We start from the raw sequence: 21,859 nt of genomic DNA on the forward strand, positions 1-21,859 counted from the left end.
AAAATAAGGGGATAAATTCGCTCCTTTAGTTACCCAGGGACAACCCTTTACAGCAAGATATATTAACCTGGCTTACCCCCAAACCGGATAAAATACCCCCTTTCTGCTATACTATTTTGCACTGTCTTACGAACTACTCTCATCTCACTGGGCAAACGTCGACGGATTTCAACGAAATTTTAGATGGACCTACTTGGATTCTTATCCTACCTTATGATGAAATTTAAGACACTAAGTCTTTGATTTGTAAGAATTTTGTTCAAGCGCACCTAATTAAGGTTCGATCAAAATGGGGTGTCTACAGATGCCCCTCTTTGGCAGAGCGTGCTTGTCGCACGAATGCCAAAGTTGAACAGACAACATATTTTGATCAACCTGAAAATAAAAGAAAGTAATTTTTGGGTTTTTGGTTCAAAAACGATATTCACAAAAATAAAACAACAAAAAGACACTACAGGACTCAAAACAAATAGGGAAATGATCCCTCACTAATCCTAAAAAAAACAATGACATCTCAAAGAGATAGCCTCTCTAACGCTCATGACTCAACTAAACAAACAAACACAAAAACACTCTTTCAATTTTTGAAATCACAAACATTCAAAGAAAATTTTATTTTATATGGTGCCGTATAAACCAGCTCCATATAAATCCAAATTCATATGGCTCTGCGAAAATTAGATTCATATGAACCTCCTCTTAGACATATTAAAACAAACATAAAATCAAACACTCAAAGAGTTTTTTTTTTTTTTTATGCGATGCTGCATAAACTAGCTCCTCATAAATCCAAATTTTTATGGTTCTGTGAAAATCAGATCTATATGAACCCCTCATAGATATCACAAAACCAAACATCCAAAAATTTCTTTTTCAAAAACATGGTGTTGCATAAACCAGCTCCATGCAATTTTTCAAAGTAAATGGTGGGCTGCACAAACCAGCTACATGCGAAACCTTCACAGATATACTAAAACAAACATAAAACCAAACACTCAAAGGGTTTAATACTAGGGCGATAACTATACAGACCATTGCTGAAAATTCATCTGTTTAGTTATCAAGGTAACTCTGACTCCTCTCTTTCAAGGTAGCGAATCACCTAAAATTTATATGATACTGCAAAAATCAGCTCCATATAAATCCAAATTCATAAGGCTCTGCATAAACCAGCTCCATATGAACCCTCGCAGATATGCCTGACCCCTAACTTCATTAGGTAGCAACACATTGCGGATCAAACTTGATTTGTATGGTGCCACATAAACCAGCTCCATACAGATATAAAACCAAACACTCAAAGAGTTTTTTTTTTTTATTATTATTATTATTATTTTTTATATCATTGTATGAAAAACCTCACCAAAACGAGTATAAAACCAAACACTCAAAGAGTCTCACTTCGAAAACTAAAGAAAAAGACCAAACCGCGCAGCACAAACTCTAGTAATTTTCCACTTTATTGAAAACTTCTCAAAATGATGACAGAAAATCAAAACCGTGAAACATGGAGCATTCAATTTCTAATCTTATTAGAAACTCAAAACAATGGATGATTGAAGGAAAAGACATCATAAAATTTTAAATTGACGAAAGAAAAGGACCAGGCCATGGGATACAGACCCTGGTAACTTTCTACCTTATTAAAATCTCAAAACAAATGAAGCAAAAGATTGACTCTTATGTGATTTCAATGATGGACCAGTCATCTTTCACAAAGATTGACTAAAAAAGCTTGATCTCGGTTAAAGATCGGACTCAAGTAACTTGAAGAAATTCTCGAGTATCAACTATTTTTCAAAAGTGAAAAATATTCAACGGAGATCTAAAGATTGCCAGAATGAATTCTAGACTCCGCTGGGATAAAGAATTTCTAAAAAACTTGACTCCAAAGGAGAACAATTAGAATGAGGAGCTCGACTCAAAAGAGCATGCTGAAACTTCTCTAGTCTCTATCTGATGAAAATATCCATCTCCGATATCATTGTTTGATTGACATCTTTTATGACGTAAGTTATAAAAGATGCCCCTAGTATGATTATTTCCATAACAAGATTCATTATAGAGCAACACAAGAAAAACAGGCCAAAGGCTTTTCATTATCAAACATTTGGGATTTACAAAAAATTCATCTCACGAACATTTGAATTTACAAGGCTTTTCACAAGTACAAGAAACTTGTTCTGCTCAAAATTCTCTTCATTTCTGCCATCTGCTGATACTGCAAAGGAGTTTAAGAGTCTGTCACTTTCTGAACTTTGCTCGATTTCACATTATCCACAGGAGCCATGAATTCTCTGTTTTTCTGAGGGTTTTTTATCACCCCAGCTTTGGGAGAACTTTGACTAAAAAGACCTCGAAACTTGAACTCAACTTGACAAAGGAAAGACTTTGACAAGTAACAAGACGAGGACTCTGACAAACATTTGACTTTTATACTAAGAAAGACTGAATCTGCTTCTTAGAATGATAAATGTTTTAAAATGATAAAAGTCAACCACTCTTAGAATCCTTTGAATACCGCGTTTAAAGGCGTTTCATCCCTCTTTTCGATATTTCAGTTATGGTTATTATCCTTTTGGATTGCTTAGTCTCAACCTCTCTAACTCAAAAAGTATCAAAGAAAACCTTGCTGGCGCTTACTCAGACATTGAAGTAATGCTAAAGAAAGTCTAGCTGACTCTTGGAAATTGTCCTTTCTGTATGAAGTCACTGCCATGACCAAATCGCCTTTTTAGGTTTTCGATTTAGCGGACCATATGCCTTAATATTTACCTGGACTGTCTGCCTTCGCAAATTTTCCATCCAGCAGGCTTTGCACCCTAATTTTTGCCTAAGCCGCCCTTTCGGGTTTTCAGTTTAGCGGGGAATGACCCTAACTTTTGCCTAGACCGCCCTTGCGGGTTTTCAGTCTAGCGGGTCTAAGACTCCATCATTTTTTCTTTCTGTTTCTCTACAAACCTGGGCCTAAAATACACCAGAAGGACTTTCAGGTAGGCTTAGGTTCAAACAGGGTAAACATTGATGGGTTTGAATGGTGTTAAAACCGAATCTGGACCTTCCAGACTGCCTACGTATCCCTGAAGAAAATGGGAATCAGGTCTGCGTAGTTCGCCCATTTGGGGTTTCAAGGATTTCTATTTTCAAAATATTACGAAAGATGTGACCGAACCTGAATTAACCAGGCTACCTACGTACCCTTAAAAAGGGATCAGGTCATAACGTAGTTCAGGTTCAATATCTTTTATGACGCAAGTCATAAAAGATGCCCCTGGTTTTGAGTTTGTCAAAGAAAGGAAATATTATTTTTTTATTGGCTCAAAGGGTTTGAAAATGGTTTTAAACAATATAGGTTGTTGGCTCAAAGCTCAAATCGATCAAAGATGGCCTCCTGGTGTATCAGGCGTAATATTTTTTTAATTGATCCAGGTTTGTAGGTTCATTTAATTTTTCTCCGCTTTCATTGAGGAGTCTTACGGCTTTTCCAGGCAAGACTTCATCAATAATGTAAGGACCAGACCAGTTTGGCCTGAATTTCCCTCTCGGGTCAAATATTGGTGCCCTATTGGACTTCAAAACAAGGTCTCCAGGCTTCAAGTCTCGGACGCGAACTTTCTTGTTGAAAGCTCTTTCAATCCGCCTTTGATATCCCTGAATGTGATATAAAGCTCTCAGCCTCTTCTCATCTATCATCTGCAGCTCATCATGTCTGGCTCTTGCCCACTCAGACTCTGGTAAGCTAGCCTCTATCATCACTCTCAAAGAGGGAATTCTCAACTCAACCGGCAAAACTGCTTCCATTCCGTACACCAAAGAATACGGAGTCATACCTGTCGAAGATCTGATCGATGTCCGATAAGCCCACAAAGCATATGGAAGTTTGTTCGACCAGTCTTTATAAGTCTCAGTCATCTTACTGATAATGACTTTGATATTCTTATTCGCTGCCTCTACAGCCCCATTTGTTTGAGGTCTGTAAGGAGACGACTTATGATGTCTGATCTTGAACTCTTCACACAGGTGTAAAACCTCCTTTTTGAAATGTGACCCATTATCTGAAATCAACTCGTGAGGTACTCCGTATCTACAAATAATATTCGCACGAATGAACTTCGCAACTGTGTTCGAAGTTATGGAAGCATAGGATGTAGCCTCGATCCACTTTGTAAAATAATCGATAGCTACCAAAATGTACTCATGCCCGCTCGAGGACTTCGGATAAATCTTCCCAATTATGTCTATTCCCCATACTGAGAATGGCCATGGCGAAGACAAAGAATGCAACTCTGAAGGAGGAATATGAATGAGATTTGCATAGACCTGGCACTTGTGACATTTCTTCACAAAAGCAAAGCAGTCTGCTTCCATTGTGGGCCAATAAAAACCAAGTCTCAAAATCTTTCTGGATAACATTTTCCCATTCATATGAGGGCCACAGACTCCTTCATGAGTCTGCTCAATAAGCTCCGCAGCTTTGTCTTCATCCACACACAGGAGTTGAATACCATCAAAAGATCGCCTGTACAGCTCTTCACCACAAATGATGAAGTTGGCAGCTAATCTCTGAAGAGTCTTTCTCTCTTTGCTCGAAGCTTCAGGAGGATGTCCTTTACCAGAAATGAGATTCTTGATATCAATAAACCACGGCTTCCCATCTGGACACCTGGCTGATATTTCAATCGCATTCACATGCGCAGGAGCCCACTGTAATCTCACAGCTAAGGGTTGGACTTCCATAGTTGCAGAGATGTCAAGCATCGAAGCCAAAGTAGCCAAAGCATCAGCAAAATGGTTCCTGGTTCTCGACAGGTGAGTAAAAATGATATTCTTAAATTTTTTAACCAAATATTCCAAATATGTATTATAAGGAATCAATTTATCCTCTCGAGTTTTCCATTTCCCATTGATCTGACAAATAATGAGCATTGAGTCCCCAAACACATCTATGTCTTGAATTTGAAGAGCTAAAGCTGCCTCAAGCCCTGCAATACAAGCTTCATATTCTGCCATGTTGTTCGTGCACTCAAACTGCAGTTTGATGGATATAGGGATATACTCTTTCTTTGGAGATATCAGAACAGCACCCACTCCTTGACCTCGGTTATTGACTGCTCCGTCAAAATACATCGACCATCTGGTACTCGGAGTTTCTTCTTCAATATCCATGATCTCTTCATCAGGAAACTCAGCCTTCAGAAAAGTACTCTCCTCAACAGGAGCATCAGCCAATTGCTCAGCTATGACCCGTCCTTTGATGGACTTCTGAGTGACATAAGTGATGTCAAACTCAGACAATAACAATAACCACCTTGCAGTTCTTCCTGTAAGGGCGGGTTTTTCAAACAAGTACTTCAACGGATCCATCCGTGACAATAAAAATACCTTGTTTGATAACAGATAGTGGCGAAGCCTTTGGGTAGCCCAAACTAATGCTAGACAAGTTTTTTCCAAAACAGTATACTTTAACTCATATTCTAGCATCTTCTTACTGATATAATAAATAGGCTTTTCCCGCTTAGACCCTGCATCTCGCTGAGCAAGCATACAACCCATTGCAGTGTTTGTAATTGACAAATACATCAACAAGGGTTGGCCATGAATGACAGGTGATAAGACAGGAGGCAAAGATAAACATTGTTTAACTTTTTCAAATGCTTCCTGGCATTCATCATTCCACTTCTTCGAAGAGCTCTTCTTTAAAAGTTTGAAAATTGGTTCACATGTCATAGTTAAATGAGATATGAACCTTCTCAAGTATTGAACTTTTCCAAGAAAACCTCTGATTTGCTTTTCTGTTTTTGGTGGCTCCATTTCTTGGATTGCCTTGATCTTTTGAGGATCCACCTCAATTCCTCTTTCACTGACCATAAATCCAAGGAGTTTTCCTGATGTAACTCCAAATACACACTTGTTTGGATTCAGGCGAAGCTGATATTTCTTGATTCTCTCAAAGAACTTTCTCAAGGCAACTGTATGCTCTGGTCTAGTCTTTGCTTTAACGATCATATCATCTACATAGACTTCGACTTCTTTGTGAATCATATCATGAAGAAGAGTGGTTGCAGCCCTCTGATAAGTCGCACCAGCATTCTTTAAACCAAACGGCATTACTTTGTAGCAGTAAGTACCCCACTGAGTGATAAACGCTGTTTTCATCATGTCTTCGGGTGCCATCTTGATCTGGTTGTATCCCGAGAACCCATCCATAAATGATAACAAGGCATGTCCAGCAGTATTATCTACTAGAAGATCAATGTTCGGCAATGGGAAATCATCTTTTGGACTTGCTTTGTTCAGGTCTCGAAAATCAACACACATTCGAACCTTCCCATCCTTCTTGGGCACTGGTACTACATTAGCGAGCCATTCAGGGTATTCAACCACTTGGATGAATTTCACCTCTAGGAGCTTCTTGACTTCTTCATAAACTTTCAACTCCCATTCAGTTTTGAGTTTTCGGAGTTTTTGCTTCTTTGGATTAATGCCAGGGATCAAGGGTAATTTGTGCTGAACAATCTCCTCACTCAATCCCGGCATGTCATCATAAGACCAAGCAAAAACCTCCTTGAACTCTTTAAGTAAAGAGATTAATTCTTTGCGCTCCTCAAGAGATAAAGTTTTGCCAATCCTTATTTCTCGAATTAAGGTTTCATCACCAATATTCACGATTTCAATTTCCTCTTCTAGTGGTTTTGCTCGGCGACTTTCCTCCTGTTGAATCATGTGTTTGATTTCAGGGGAAGTTTCGTCGGCATCCTCATCAGAGGGGGAGTCTTGATTATCATTATTATTATCAGATTTTAAAGCAGATTCAGTAGATGAAACAGAGACAGGAATATACACAGAAGAAAACTCCTTTATTTCATTGAAAGTAGAATTGAATACATCCAATTGCGAATGGCCCACATCAGGCTTTACAATGGACTCATGAAATGTATTTACAGACTCAAATGATAGGTTGACATCAGTATCAACCGATTCAAACAAATGTAAAGAAGAAACGCCAGGCTCATCAGCAGAAACAGCCTCCAACTCGACTTCACTAGGTGAAATGGACTCATCACCGACTTCAGAAATAGACTTGACCTCTAAAGTACCTGCATTAAAAGAATCATTAGAAACGGAAGACCCTGAATTAGACTCAGAGAATGACACATACTTATAAACAACTGACTCTTTTGAAGGAGAAAGACAGGACTGAAAAGTAACCTGAGGTAGGACCTGAGAGGTCCAATTAGTCAAAGGTCCATCAGCCGGGGTGATAAGGTGAGTAGGATTCAGTACAAGCGGGCTCTTGCTGATCACGGCCACAGTTTGTGACCTCTCATGAAAAAGGGAGTTCAGTGCATCTGGCCCTACTGTATCTGCCCAATCTGTTTCAGTATCTGTTTCAGCTCTTGCGCCCTGTAGACTCATCAGCTCATCATCAAGTTTTAAGTCAAAGAAGATCTCAAAGCCTGGCAGCCACTGCCCAGTAGATTCATCTTTCCATGCTTCAGCAAAGCCACAGAATGGGATATCAGATCCTTCTTTGCGGAACCTCCCATTCATAGTCAGATCAAACGGTCCCATCGGCAAGTCTACACCTCTGCGGCGACACTCTGCCCATTTCATCATATATCGTTTCATTTCTTTGATCTCTGCCCTGGTTGGTTCATACCCAAGTCCAAATAAACCATTAAAGGTCTTGAACACTGGCCACTCAGTCATACCCTGATGGTATCTGCCAAGTCCTGCCCCTGGGATATAACCTTGTAAACGGATCATTCTGACGACGTTCGAATTGGTACTACTTAGGAAAAAGATTTCTTCATTCATCGCTTCTTTAATGGTTATAGTCGCAACTTCTAAGGAGAAACCAGTCAAACTAATATCTCCTTCTTTTCCCAGGGTCAATTCCTGCGAAATTTGACCCACTTCCAAATCCGGATCTCCTTTAACAGTGACCACCTTATGGTTCAAAATGAATTTCAATTTTTGATGCAAGGTGGATGGGACAGCTCCAACTTTATGTAACCAAGGACGCCCCAAGAGCAACAAAAAGGAGGCTTTAATATCTAACACTTGGAATTCAATATCAAATTCTTCTCCTCCTATCAATACCTCTGTGACTAGAGTCCCGATCACATCTCTTCTGGTCCCATCATAAGCCAGAATACCCTGGTCAGAAGGAACAAAGCTCTCAGGTCCGAAACCAAGAGTAGTCGCTGTACTAAGAGGGCATACATTCAGTGCAGACCCATTATCAATAAGGACTTCGGGCACTTTCTTCTTATTACAAACGACAGTAATTCGTAGCGGCTTCGTATGGTCCTTCCCCTCTGGGGGCAAATCACTGTCTGCGAACGAAAGAGTCTTCGCTGCTTTAGCCACGGAAACTACACTGACAAGCTCGTCAGGAGTTATCTCAACAGACACCTGGGCAGAGTTCAACTCTTTCAACACCACTTTTCGGTGTTTCGAAGATGACATCAAAAGACCCCAAACAGAGATGTTTGCTTGGGTTTTCTTCAACTGTTTCAGAAGATTATCATCTTCTTCATTCACCACAAACCGATTCTGCCTCTGGCCATCAGCAGCCCTTGCTATCTCAGCCGGATTGTCAGCACTCAACTCAGGAGGTTTAAAGACTCGCCCTCCTCGGGTCATGTGACGCATCTCGTCACACTGATCATCTAACAGTAACAATTCATCGTCATCCATATTTAAGACATAAGGAATTCTGACGTCTTCTTGCTCAAAGTCATCCATCTCTAAAACGTATGCAGCCTTCTTTCCTTTCCCCATGTCATCATTATGAGGAAGATACGATTGAGATGAAGAGGACTCCGCAATCTCTATGTCACTGAATGACAAAACATAGGGCTGCTTCCCTTTCACATCTTGAAGTTCTTCTTCATCAAACTCTAAAACATAGGTGTTATCTGTCATGATAGCACATATAAGGGCAGAGGGATCAAGGATGGGCTCATCACAAAAAATGGCATTAGCTGTAGGAGGAGGAGCAGCACGATGATTCGGGAGGGGATTCTGAGTAATATTCGGCCCTTTAATTGAGAGCTCATCCTTATCAATCAGATTTTGAATGGCATGCTTCAAGGCGAGGCAATTTTCAGTCAGATGACCTGAATTCCTGTGATATTCGCAATGTTGATCCAACCTCCAGTATGGTGGTAATGGATTTGGCACAGGTTTCAGATCCGGAAGTTTTATCTTTTTGTCTCTTACCAGCTTTTTCAATATCATTGGTAAAGGGTAAGGGAGGGGATCGAATTGCCTGAAAACATTTTTCCTTACTGGTCTAGCCACCTCAGCAACAGCTTTGACCTCTGGTCTGAATGTTGGCTTGAAATAGTTCACTGCATGAACCTCTTTCGGTGGGGCCATAGGCCTCTTGCCTTCCCGCACATCGGACAATGCCTTCGCTCTAAGCCCTTTGGCTATAGCGTCCTCTGTCTGGGTGCCAGTTTTTATCAAATGATCAAAACTGGGATAATGCTGGGGTGCGATGAAATGAAAGTACTGCGGAGACAGGCTTTTGATCACTAACTTGATCTGATCTTCTTCTGGCATCCTCTGACTCAATTGTGCAGACTTGCGCCTCCAGCGCCTGATAAACAACGTGAAAGTTTCCTGAGGACCTTGCTTTAGCTGTTTCAGGTCTCTCTTTGTTATCTCGATCCCTTCTTCCATTGAAAACTGCTCAACAAACAGGTTCGATATATCGTCCAAAGATCTGGTTTCTTCAGGCTTTAACCTCAGAAACCACTTCTTAGCTATTCCTATGAGAGACATGGGAAATAGCTGAGCCATTTGTTCACGGCTCAACCCGTGCTGCTGAGAGAGGGTTATGAACCATCTGACATGGTTTCTGGGGCACCCAGTGCCATCATATCTATCATAATCTGGTGCTTTGAACTTCGGCGGCAAAGTAACAGTAGGAGTCTCAAAGTACTCAGAAATGTCGAATCTTTTCGGCCCCTGGAACTTCATGTTTTCAATGTCCTTGGCCATCTTCTGACACATATTGAATAACTCATTCTCCCTATTTGTCTGCGGAGCACAATACTCTTCAGCATATTGGCCCTCGTCGAGGTCAGTCTCCTCAGCAGGCACGTGAGGTCTATTGGGAGCAGGAAATGCAGAAGGAGTAGGCTGGATGACAGGCGCTCTAGAAGTAGAGGTCTTGTCAGTATTCTGAGATTTCAGCACGGCCATTTCTTCTTTCAATCCCGAGATATCTCGAGACATGTTTCTCAACATTTCTTGAATGACCATCATGGGATCAGTTATATCAGTCATTTGGTCAGACTCAGATGAGTTTGATAACTCAAAGGTAGGGGATAAAGATTCTCTGGATGATATAGGTGAGTCAAAATGACGGACAAGTCTAGAAACAGAGGAAGATCTAGACCAGGTAGGTTTGGACTGGTTTTCTTTTGATGGAGCGATGGTTGCTCTCTTTCAGAATCCTGAATGGAAATTAACATATTAGATTAAATGAATGATGAGTGAAATAAGACATTCTGAGCAAATAAAGATAAGAGAAAAACAAACACACTTTCATTGATAAAATTTGAATTGTGATTACAACATATGACAATACGAATCTCTGATCACAATTTGGATAAGAAGATTGACAAATAAAAAAGGAAATACAGAAATCAAGATAATCCAACAGATATGAAATTTCAAGACTCTTCAATCCGAGCTCTCCTGCTTGCAGGCTCTTCCAATATTTCATCACGTCGGGCTTGGGATGATAAACTGAACCTCCTTTCCATATTTTTGTTTCCCCAAGCAGCCACAATGGATCTGATAAGATCAGGAGTGAGATCCTCACAAAGAGGAGGGACTACAGCTCCGGGAGGACATAAAATTCCCTTAACCTGATGGAGAAATCTCATGGGTGCATAAAAAGATGATTTCTCAAGACCCATGAGGTAAACAAATGGATGTGGGTAAGTGCTAGTGAAAATTTGGAAGCACGAATGACTCACCCAACGAAACTGGCTCCACTCTACATGTTGTAACCAATTGTGCCATTCATCAATAGACTGAGGTTGATTGGCGATTGGTTTCCATGTACGGAAATTTTTCAGGGTATACGGATTTTGGTTTTGTCGCTGAAGAAATTGAAGTTTTTCACCAAGCCAGACATACAACAACTTTACACACCCACAAAAATTGTCTTTGATCTCTTGGGAAGCAATAAGATCTAGTCCCAAGAAGGTCTCTGCTAACATGGTGGGTATAGGATTCCTCCCCTCATTAATCTGATCTACCACTCTTAATAGGGTCAAAGATGCAACGTGGGAGTTTCCGCGAAGAACGTGTCGTGCGAAGACCATAAAGATTAAAGCGCTACGTCGACAATCTTGAAAACGAGAATTAGTAGGATCGACGTTTTTGGAAAAGAGCTTAATCAAGTCTTGAATTTTTACGCACTTATCCGTTAGACACGGCAGAGCATCCACAGTTTCATTTTTGAATAGTTTGCAAAACAGATTATGAGGAGATTCTATCTTTGAAGGTTTGATCCAGAGTCCCTCAGATGGGAGCTCTAGCAGGGCACACCAATCCTCAAATATGGGACAGAGTTCAAAACGACCAAATTTGAATACATGAAGAACAGGATCCCAAAGTCCAGCGGCTGCTTGGAGAAACTTCCAATTTATATCCCGACTGTTCAAATGAGTGAACGAATTGATGAAATGATCAGCCATATTTCTCTGTGACTGTTCACGCGGAAGAGCTTTAATTGCATCGGCTATCCAATTATCCAACAAAATGTTCGCCATAATCAGACCTGACACAAAGATGGAAGGGATAATGAGGGAATGAAGAAAACTTGGAATAATCAAAGATTAGAGATAAACTTAATGATCAAACATAAGAAGGATACAATTGGTGACATCGAATATTCCAATGATGATCAAAGATGATCAGAAACTCAGAAACAAGACCGCGGTCACAAAATGACAAAAGTAGATCATAGACCGGATCTAAATCTGGAAGATGGATGTCAAAAATGTATGATCAAGGAGATCAACAATGATAGACTATGGTCATAGAGACAGTAGACAAACTGTCGACCATATCTAAAGACAAAACAAGCAAAAATTTGATTAATATATACAAAATATGAATGACACAACAAAAGAATGGATAAATGATGTTTGAATTTGAAGAATAAAACAGGTGAAATTTATCATCACTGGGCCAAAGAATAAACCGTAGCTATAAGTGTGACAAGTATAAGTCACTAGCCAGGTTTAGATCTGAGAGATGGATAAACAAGACAGACTGATTCAAGCCAGGGATCTCTACTAGAAAGTAGGTCCTGATCTTATAATCAAGAGATATATGGACAAAATCTCAATGAGAAGAGCAAAAGATAGGCCACGACCATGAGAGGGGCAAGTAAGGCCACTGGTCGGGTCTAGATTTGAAAAACGGATTGATATGACTAATTAGATTAGACAAGGAAACCTCACTAAAGAGTAGGCCCTAATCTGATAATCAATATATAAGATATATACATATATATCCTAACCAGGGGCACCAGCCCTAAAATATGGTCCCATAGAGTCAAGACACTTGACTCCAGACAAACATGTGAGTGTACTAGGACCGCGCTGTAGTCACATAAAGTGAACTACAATAGTCTATGAATAGGACATGGCTCCTAAATCTAGGCTCCAACATGTGTGAGAAACACATGTTCGTCCTTATATGGATACAATATATATAAACACATGCAGATCCTAATTGGGTTTCACTAAGCCAGCAAATATATTCATGTACATAATATATGTAAAATGAAAGTAGAGCTCCGAACTCAATATATCGGGTACTATGCTTATGATCCATACTTAACATGTATAACACAAGTACGCCTAGTGTTATACATAGTATGCTTCATTGCTCATCGGCTGCTGTAAACACAAGTACGCCTAGTGTTTACGTCTGCAGCACCGGCGCATAGCTTGGTAATAGATACAACAATCCCAGCAGGGTAATGACATCCCATCTGGCATGTACTGTATCTATCCCATGGAGCCAATAATAATAAAATCAAATAAGAGCAAAAATAAAAACAAAATGATGTATGCCGTGCAGTGTGTGAATCCCTTGTTTTAAACACCTATTTGGTGCCCCTGGATTCTAAGCGATTAAATTCCCATTTACAATGATTTTAGCCAAAAATTCCTCAAAGTTAGTAACAAATGGCATTTTAACAGAGTTAGGCAACGTTTCAAGAACATCCCCAGCAGAGTCGCCAGCCTGTGGACCCCGATCCGAGATAGGCGGCGAGGGAACGGGTCCCTAACACCATCTGGATCATCCACGTGTGAAGGAGAGCTCTACCAAGGAACTCTCGAAACGGATGCCACCCTCATAGCATAGCACGAGTGGCGATATAAAAGAGATACCTTTCGATTCGGGAACAAATCCGGATTCGAAACGTACCTAAACAGACTCAGAGTCGCCATCCACGGTATACGGCCATGGATCCTTTAAACAAAAATATGCTCTGTATACCATGGATAACCAGAAATATATATGGGTCCGTGCCTGATTACGAATGGAGAAGGTCTGAGAGCACCCCCAATTCGTCCGAGTGCAAGCACTTGGTCTCTTATGCCATTTATTATTAACCTCAAAGAGTTTCGGGCGAAAATCAAATGAAATAGGAACAATTCTCAAGAATCGTCTACCTAAGCATGCATTTCCTGAGGATAAAGAAATAAACATACAAAATGAAATGAAAAATGTGTCACCTAAGCAAAGCTAGGTTATGAGTGACATGTCTAATGGGTGTCTAAATTCTGATGTGCAAACACATGCAACCTATAGCTAAAGGTATAGGATCAGTACTAAAAAGTAAGAAAACATATCAAATCATACAATAATTACACAACAAATCCTAAGACTCTAAATTATTAGCCTGAGTCCTCGGATGGTCTGGTATTCATCCAAAGAAGCCTACGTATCCCCGCCTCCACGAGAATCAAGGCAACGTAGTTCTTCGCGCCTATTCTAAGCTAGGATGCCTAAGACATCTAGACCTCTATCCTAGACTCGATCTAAAAGACCGGACTAGTTATTAAAGTTTCTTGTACGATTATTTAACTTCCAGTGAATTGTGGATTTTAGGACACCCTATATGCCCTAACTAAATGCAGATTAGCCCTAGGCTAATGCAGGTGGTTCCTACAACCTATGTGTAACTAGGCTGTATTTCCTAAGGAAAACAATAGGTTCGCTAACGTATCCAAGACCTAGTCATCAGTCGGTGATGTGAATCGCCAACTGACCGGATGGAGGCGCTCTTATAACTCTAGGACAAACCCCTAACTCTAACACAAACACAAACAAACCACACAACACATCAAAGACAAACTCCTGACTCTAAAACTCTCTATCTAAGACAAACTCCTAACTCTAGAGGAAGATCTTGTTGAAAACAATGTTTTGAAGAAAAAAGGGGTAAAACATTTATTTACAAAGTTTGGCTGGACTTGGGATATGGATCCCAAGCTGCACTACGTACCTCGTGGAAGAGGATCAAGCCAACGTAGTTCGAAACGAACTCTTTATCTATCAAACACTTACAGCAAATCAACCATTTTTATGTTTTAAGTTTCTAATGTTTTTTTTTTGAGATTTTTAATGATTTCAATGTTTATGGATTTTAAAATTTCTGATGCTTTCACCCTTTTGGCCAAAGATCGGAGGGAATATACAAAATAACACCTTAGGGACAAACCCTAGGGCGAATAAAGGAAACTATGCTCTAATAACACCGTTATAAGAGCAAATGAGTCAAAGACTCTCTAATAAGAGCACAAAGGGAGCAACCGATTCAAAGACTCTCTAATAAAAGCAACTAGATGATAAATGAGTCAAAGACTCTCTAAAAGAAATGGAAACACGATTCGAAGACTTTCTAAGAGAGAAGAACACACGAGTCAAAGACTCCACTGACAACAACTAAAGGGTAGATGAGTCAAAGACTCTCTAAAAGAGAAGAGGAAACACGAATTTGCACATTTGGCAGAGGTAAAACACCCCACCGGGCCGGACAGCTACCTAGCCATAGGTTGCAACAAATGTGCAACCCAATACCCATAAGGATAGGGGTATGTTGCCAAGCCGAGTAAGGTGTTCTCCCAAAACCAGACGATGCACAGAGAGGAGGACTAACGAGAGAATGAGACCGGGCGGGTCTCCCAAACACACAAAAAGATGGGCTCTAATCAACCTTATCATTGCCCTTGCAAAGGGGAAAGCGAGGCTAAGACAACTAATTGACCAAATTGGTCTCTAATTAACAAAAGAACAAACTGAGGTGCAATCTCAGAGAGGATTCTACAACTGAGGCTTGCCTCCAAAGGAGGATTGCCTAACGAGACAGAGTATGTCTCCTAGCACAGGTTATAGTATCTAAAGAAATCTAACAGAAATATAAAAGACTGTGCTAGTCTAATCAAAGAGAGAGGAAAATACTACCAGATAATCGCAAATTCCAATCAATTATTATAAAAACAAATCAAATATCAGCAAAATATGATCTACAACTAAATAGTGCACAATCTATAATAATAGTAATCATACAATGATAAACAACATTAATTAGTCCAGACCAGCCGCTGGATAGCCTAATAAAACAAGAAACAACATTAAACACTTCTATGCCCAACCACAAGTACCACTGCCCCGATATGGGGGTGAAATCAGATGATGCTAAAGTAATCATCTGATATCACAAATACACAGGATAATATTCCTACAAACCGCCTTGAAATCAGACAGTACTCATGTCGATAATATCGAATAGAGTAGTCATCTGATTTCCTCCTTCAATTAAACAATTTATTGAAATAAAATTAATTAGCCCAGACCAGCCGCTGGGTAGCCTAAGTAAAATAAGCTTTCAAGATAGTCTCACCTGAATAATCCATTCATAACCATTTTCAAACCTAACTCAAATGCTTAATATAAGAGAAGAGTATTAAAAAGATCAAAAGATTATGATAATTCTAATTTATACAAATTTTAGTGCATAACAGGGGGGCGTATCTGAAAGGTTGAGTAGGCCTACTAAACAAAAGAGGAGAGCGCTACTTAGATTGAGCGAGTCCCCTAAAGATGGGCTTGGGCTAGCGCCTTCATCGCCTCTCTCAAAAAGAAAATGTTGGAAGAGAAATACAAATAACATCACTAATTCAAAATGAACCTAATCAATAGAATTTATTCTGGCGAGAATAACCAAATAAGGAAAATGACAGTCATAATGAAACATTTATTAAGTCCAAATAAAAAATCCAATTTTTAATACCCAAACAAATTCATACAGAATATAACTTCATTTTTAAAATTGTGAAGGTAATGATGAAATTAACACAGCCATTCGTATAGCCCAACATAAAAAAAAATCCAATTGGCGAAAACACATGCAAACAGATAATATAACCTATATCCAGTCCACAAATTGAATTACAATTACCGAAACAGATTGAGACTAAAAATCCTCAGCTCCAATTATTAAAAACCAAAATTTTAGAGTCAAATGAATAAAACTTTAATCACCTAATTCGTAGCAAATAACTAGAACAGAGGATGAAAAGTAGCATCTTATGAATGAGTTATCCAAACAGATAAGCAAAGAAAATTAATTTGATTCATGTATCTACTGAATCATGAGTAAAAAAAAATTACTTAATTATCATGGGGTAACTAGAACCGACATTCCCAAAGATAAAACAGGAAAAGGGATAACCGAAACCTATTAGAACAACTGTTAATTCTCTTTGGTTTTTAACAAAACTAAGACACTAAATGACTTGAAACTGATTTCTTATCACTTATCTAACAGAATAAACATTTTAGATACCTCTTGAACCTACATGCATGTATCAGTCCATGAATACCATATCCAAAATATTGACTAGTGATTTATGTTTTGTGATATACACACCATCAATCAATAAACCAAAAGTAATGACATTATGCTCGATTTCTTAAAGTTATCATCATAGACAATTTAGGCAAACAATGTGTTTTAACCACATAAGAACAAAAATTTACATGCAAAGCCATTTTCTTAAAACAAGCATATCATCTTAACTCTATGAGTAAAATTCTCTTAAACAAATGCCCTTTCAATGGTATATGCAAAGTTACTTCCTTAGAACAAGCCTACCATTTTTATACTATGAGCAAGATAAATATCATTCTATATGAACAATTGACAATGAATCCATGGAAAAGAAAAGAAACCAAACCTCCTGATGATTTTTTAAACAGTGGTACCCTGCCGAAAGAAACTAATTTTCCACTAAAATAAACATTACTTATGAAATATATGTGCATTGTTTTCAGGTTATGTGTATACTGTTCCAAGTTATAGCCACTGGTTCATGTTATATACTAGTTAATTTCAGGTTTTAGGCTGGCTATTTTCAAGTTCTGTACTAACTGGTTCCAGGTTAGTGGCTAATTTGTTTCAGGTTATGAAGTAGCTGATTTCAGATGGTATGACAACTAAATCTTCAGGTTATAGGTTAGCAGATTTTAACACATGTATCTTATGAACAACATGCAAAAGGATATGATAATTCAGATATATATGAGCAAATCAAGCTCCAAAAATGCAGAGACCAATAACTACTTGACCTATTACAAGAATGAATTATAATTCAGATATACCATTGGACTAGACTATAAAGGAAAGGAATGAACTGATTTTATGACACATAGAGTATGGATTAAACTAATGAACTGAATTGTGCAAAACAGGATTTGAATAAGGACTGAATTGTGCAAAACTGGGGGTGACTTGTGAACAGATTTTAGTGCAAAAAACTGGGCTGAAATGTGGATAAATTTTATGCTAAAACTGGGTTGACAGGTAGACAGATTTTGTGTAAAAAAAATGTACTCAAATGTGGACAGATTCTGTGTTGAAATTGTGCCTCAAATGTAAACAGATTCTGTGTTGAAATTGTGCTCAAATGTAAACAGATTCTGTGTTGAAATTGTGGGGCTGAAATGTATAGAAATTGGGGCTAAGGTGAGTGAAAACTGTACCCAAAACAGAGACGAAATTATTGTGCAGAAAATGTGTAACACTTGTGCCAAGACTGGGCAGTTTTGAGAATTAAATCTGTACAAAAAAAAAAAAAAAAAAAAAAAAACTGTGCAAATACCAAAATGAAATGATGGCTTCCAACAATCAAAGTGAAAAAGGGGCTGCTCATGTCAAAGTGAAATGAGGGTCATACATATCAAAATGGGATGTAGCTGTCCATATCAAATGGGGGTTTGGCTGCCATTTCCAAAGAGGTGTGGCTGTGTATATCAAAAGATGTGGGGCTGCCCATATGAAAAGAGGGCTGCCATTATCAAGTGTATAAAGCTGCAAATATCATTTTCTTATGATAAAAAATGATATTACCACAACCATATCCCCACGTGTTGTAACTCATCTTACCCTTTTATTCACTAACATAGTCACGCCAGATTATCCCTATAACCCCCAAAAATATTATAATGAACTAATTAAAATGGGAAAGACAAACTAATTTTGTGCTTATTAAAACATGCTTGTGCTAATATCAAAAAGCCTAAGTACTGTCATGTTTTGACAATTGTTTGAACTCACCTTGTCTTTCAATATTAACGTAACTATTAGTAAAGATATTAAATATATATATATATATATATATGTATATATATATATATATACAATATCAACACTCCCATGCTTCAACAACTTAACTCATGCATCACATATCTAGCATTTATGGGCTCTTTAAAATGTGGTTAGAACTGCCCAAAAAAAATCTCATAAATCAAGAGACAAGACGAGATATGCAATTATTATAATCTGAATATACGAATGCCGTTTTTCACAACAAATAGCGAAGGAGCAGGGTTCTCTTAAGTTATTCATGTCTGGAATTTTAGGACTAAGATCAAGGGTATGATCTGACCCTCTAAATTCCATAGAACAAGGAATTAACTGAAACAGTTTTAAAGTCCTATATTATCATGGATAATAATTGACTTGCTGATAATGATGGTTTAATTGAAGAAAAGAAGGTGATAAGAATCAATGGCCAGCAACAATGAGGATCAGATAAGATGGTTGGAGATGGAAAGCTATATTATTTGGTGACTCATTGAAGTGGGTCTGCATATAAAATAGTCATTCACTACCCCTTCTAATCATCCACTTCCAGACATCTCCTCTATAAAAGGTAATTAATTTGTTTGGTATTACTCATGGGCTAACAAACTGATGTGTTAGAGTCATCTGAATAATGCAGATTTTCTATACTTTGGGCTTCGTGATCTCAAATCAACGATTTGTGAAGGGACTATGAATAAATCTCACAACAAGTAAGGCTTACTGAAACCTAACAAAAGACTTCCTCTCTGTTCCATCCCACACTATGAAAGAGTGACTTACTACCCAAATTCAGAAAATTAAGACAATAATGGAGATATTATGAGCAAAATCCTACCTGAAAGATGTATTCCTCTTCTCGCCAAACTGATTTTAACGAAAGTTTTTCAAATTCGCTTCCAATGGAGCTTCTATGGCCGAAGAAGTATAACAAGCTCACCCTTCTTCTCTTCCCAAATGGCATTCTCATGTGATTCCTCTTTATTGAGCCCAAATACAGTCCAGTAACTTTTCCTCAATTCTTTCTGTTCAAAGACTATGAAAAGGTGAAGAAGAAAGGGCCGAATGGGATTCTATGGATGTATAAGGGTGAGGAAATGAGGTCTAAAAAAAATGAAATGAAAATGGGCTACAAAAATGATGATAATGAATTATTAAAGATGACAGCTGATTTAATGGAAGAGATAAGAGAGTATGGATCTGCTAGATCTTGCTAGAGCCGAAAAAAAAATGAAAGAGATCTTGATGAAGAAGATAATCAACAATAGCAGATTTCCATGGCAAAAATCATCAGAATTCTCTCCTTTCTCTGCAAATTTCTTCTTGAAAATGAGGACAATTTTTTTTGTTTCAAATCAGGGTGAAATTAAGAGAGATAGATCATGTAATAAAATGATCGGATTCCGGCAAGATCGCCGGAATCAAAGGAGTTAGGACCTGATTTTATAAAAACAGGTTAGCTATAGGTGAAATAAAATCAGATCTGAGTGCAGGAGGAAAAGATAAAAGAGAGATTTGGATAATGATGATAAATTATTGAAATCACTTTTATAAACATAAGGTACTTTCTAACTAGCTTTACATTCAAAGATTAGAAAAAAATTCCAAAATCATCTTGTGGCTTGAAACATCATCCAAACAATTTACTAGGAATAGATCAATACTACATTAATTCACAGTTTCATGTTATCAAGATAAGAATTATGACTACAATCAACATCGAGCATTCTAAATATATTTAGAACTTCAAGAAATTTCAAAAAAAAAAAAAAAAAAAAGACATTCAGATCTGAACGATGAGATTTGGGGAATTTATAGCATTTGATTCATACTAAAAAAAAAATCAAGCAAGGGATAAAAAAGAGTACAGAATCATAGAGAAATACCTTTCACTAGGTTAATACCTGCGGCTTGAAATCTCAGCTTGAATTCCTCTGAAATCAGCCTGATGATCCCACTAGAAGCTTATAGATTGCAGAGAATTTGATAATTTTCAGAGAAAATTGCTAGAAGAGATGATTAACACTCCAGAAACTATCGTATCTGCTGATTGCCTGACTCTGAGTTTAAGAATGTGAAGAATATGAAATTTTAAGCTTCAATAGTTCTGATTTAAACTTGAGGATGAATCAGAGGTGACACGTGAGCGGCAATAACTTTCGCCGGAGCTCCGGCGAGACTAACAGAGAAGACGATTGGAAGGGAAAATGAAGAAAAGTTAGGGTTTGAAGCATAGGTCTATTTTCTCTCTCTTGATTTTCTCACCTCAGATGAAAATGAATCTCTCCTCTCTACCACAGATCTGAAAAGCTTAAACTTAAAAAATCAAAAATAGAGTGAAGAAAGTGTTGATCGGAGCTTCAATAATCCTGCCGGAGGAGTCAATCGGAGAAGAAGAAAATCGGATTTTGAGCAAAGATGATCGAAAAAACTAAGGAATTCAAATTGAAGAAGAAGAAGAAGAAGAAGAAGAAGAAGAGGAAGAAAAGGAAATGATTCTAGCCGGAGCTTTGGGCCGGAATTGTCACCGGAGATTGACGGAGAAGATGAGATCCCCTTTATCTCTCTCTAAAACTCTCGCTCTTTCTCTCTCTAATTTTTCTTACGAAAATGCAAAATTATATATCTCTCCCCTAAATGAAAGCCTTCACATCTATTTATAGATTTTTTTTCGATAATTTTTCAACCTCCAAATATTCTCTGGACAGCCCCTCTGAATATTTAACACTAAGCTTTCACGAAACTGGGTAGTCTGCAAGAAAAGCTCTAATGGAAAATAAGGGGATAAATTCGCTCCTTTAGTTACCCAGGGACAACCCTTTACAGCAAGATATATTAACCTGGCTTACCCCCAAACCGGATAAAATACCCCCTTTCTGCTATACTATTTTGCACTGTCTTACGAACTACTCTCATCTCACTGGGCAAACGTCGACGGATTTCAACGAAATTTTAGATGGACCTACTTGGATTCTTATCCTACCTTATGATGAAATTTAAGACACTAAGTCTTTGATTTGTAAGAATTTTGTTCAAGCGCACCTAATTAAGGTTCGATCAAAATGGGGTGTCTACAGGACCTCGCGTCCCTCGCCGCACTCGTAATCCTCCGGATCGGGGTCCACAGGCTGGCGACTCTGCTGGGGAGTTCTTGAAACATTG

The 21,859-nt window shown here is 38.4% G+C and overlaps 2 protein-coding genes across 2 annotated transcripts; both read right to left on the reverse strand.

The window, feature by feature from the left end:
• Positions 1-6,844: 6,844 nt before the first annotated feature.
• Positions 6,845-10,464, reverse strand: LOC143883720 (uncharacterized). The gene is made up of 2 exons (XM_077387039.1): positions 7,210-10,464; positions 6,845-7,097 (listed from the first exon to the last, which is right to left on the reverse strand). Exons 1-2 carry the CDS (start codon positions 10,300-10,302, stop codon positions 7,089-7,091), a joined length of 3,102 nt encoding a protein of 1,033 aa, XP_077243154.1. The 5' UTR covers positions 10,303-10,464; the 3' UTR covers positions 6,845-7,088.
• A 142-nt stretch (positions 10,465-10,606) lies between these two features.
• On the reverse strand, positions 10,607-20,174 carry LOC143883721 (uncharacterized). The gene is made up of 2 exons (XM_077387041.1): positions 19,536-20,174; positions 10,607-11,809 (listed from the first exon to the last, which is right to left on the reverse strand). Exon 2 carries the CDS (start codon positions 11,799-11,801, stop codon positions 10,692-10,694), a length of 1,110 nt encoding a protein of 369 aa, XP_077243156.1. The 5' UTR covers positions 11,802-11,809; positions 19,536-20,174; the 3' UTR covers positions 10,607-10,691.
• Between the last annotated feature and the right edge of the window lie 1,685 nt (positions 20,175-21,859).

This window comes from Tasmannia lanceolata, unplaced genomic scaffold, assembly GCF_043159265.1.
Source record: "Tasmannia lanceolata isolate RefF3 unplaced genomic scaffold, GAP_Taslan_0.1 ptg000008l, whole genome shotgun sequence".
In the NCBI taxonomy this organism is placed as follows: Eukaryota; Viridiplantae; Streptophyta; class Magnoliopsida; order Canellales; family Winteraceae; genus Tasmannia; species Tasmannia lanceolata.

Bases quoted from the DNA above. Each gene is read 5' to 3' on its own strand.
- LOC143883720 (XM_077387039.1), bottom strand. From the start codon at position 10,302: ATGACTGATATAACTGATCCCATGATGGTCATTCAAGAAATGTTGAGA.
- LOC143883721 (XM_077387041.1), bottom strand. From the start codon at position 11,801: ATGGCGAACATTTTGTTGGATAATTGGATAGCCGATGCAATTAAAGCT.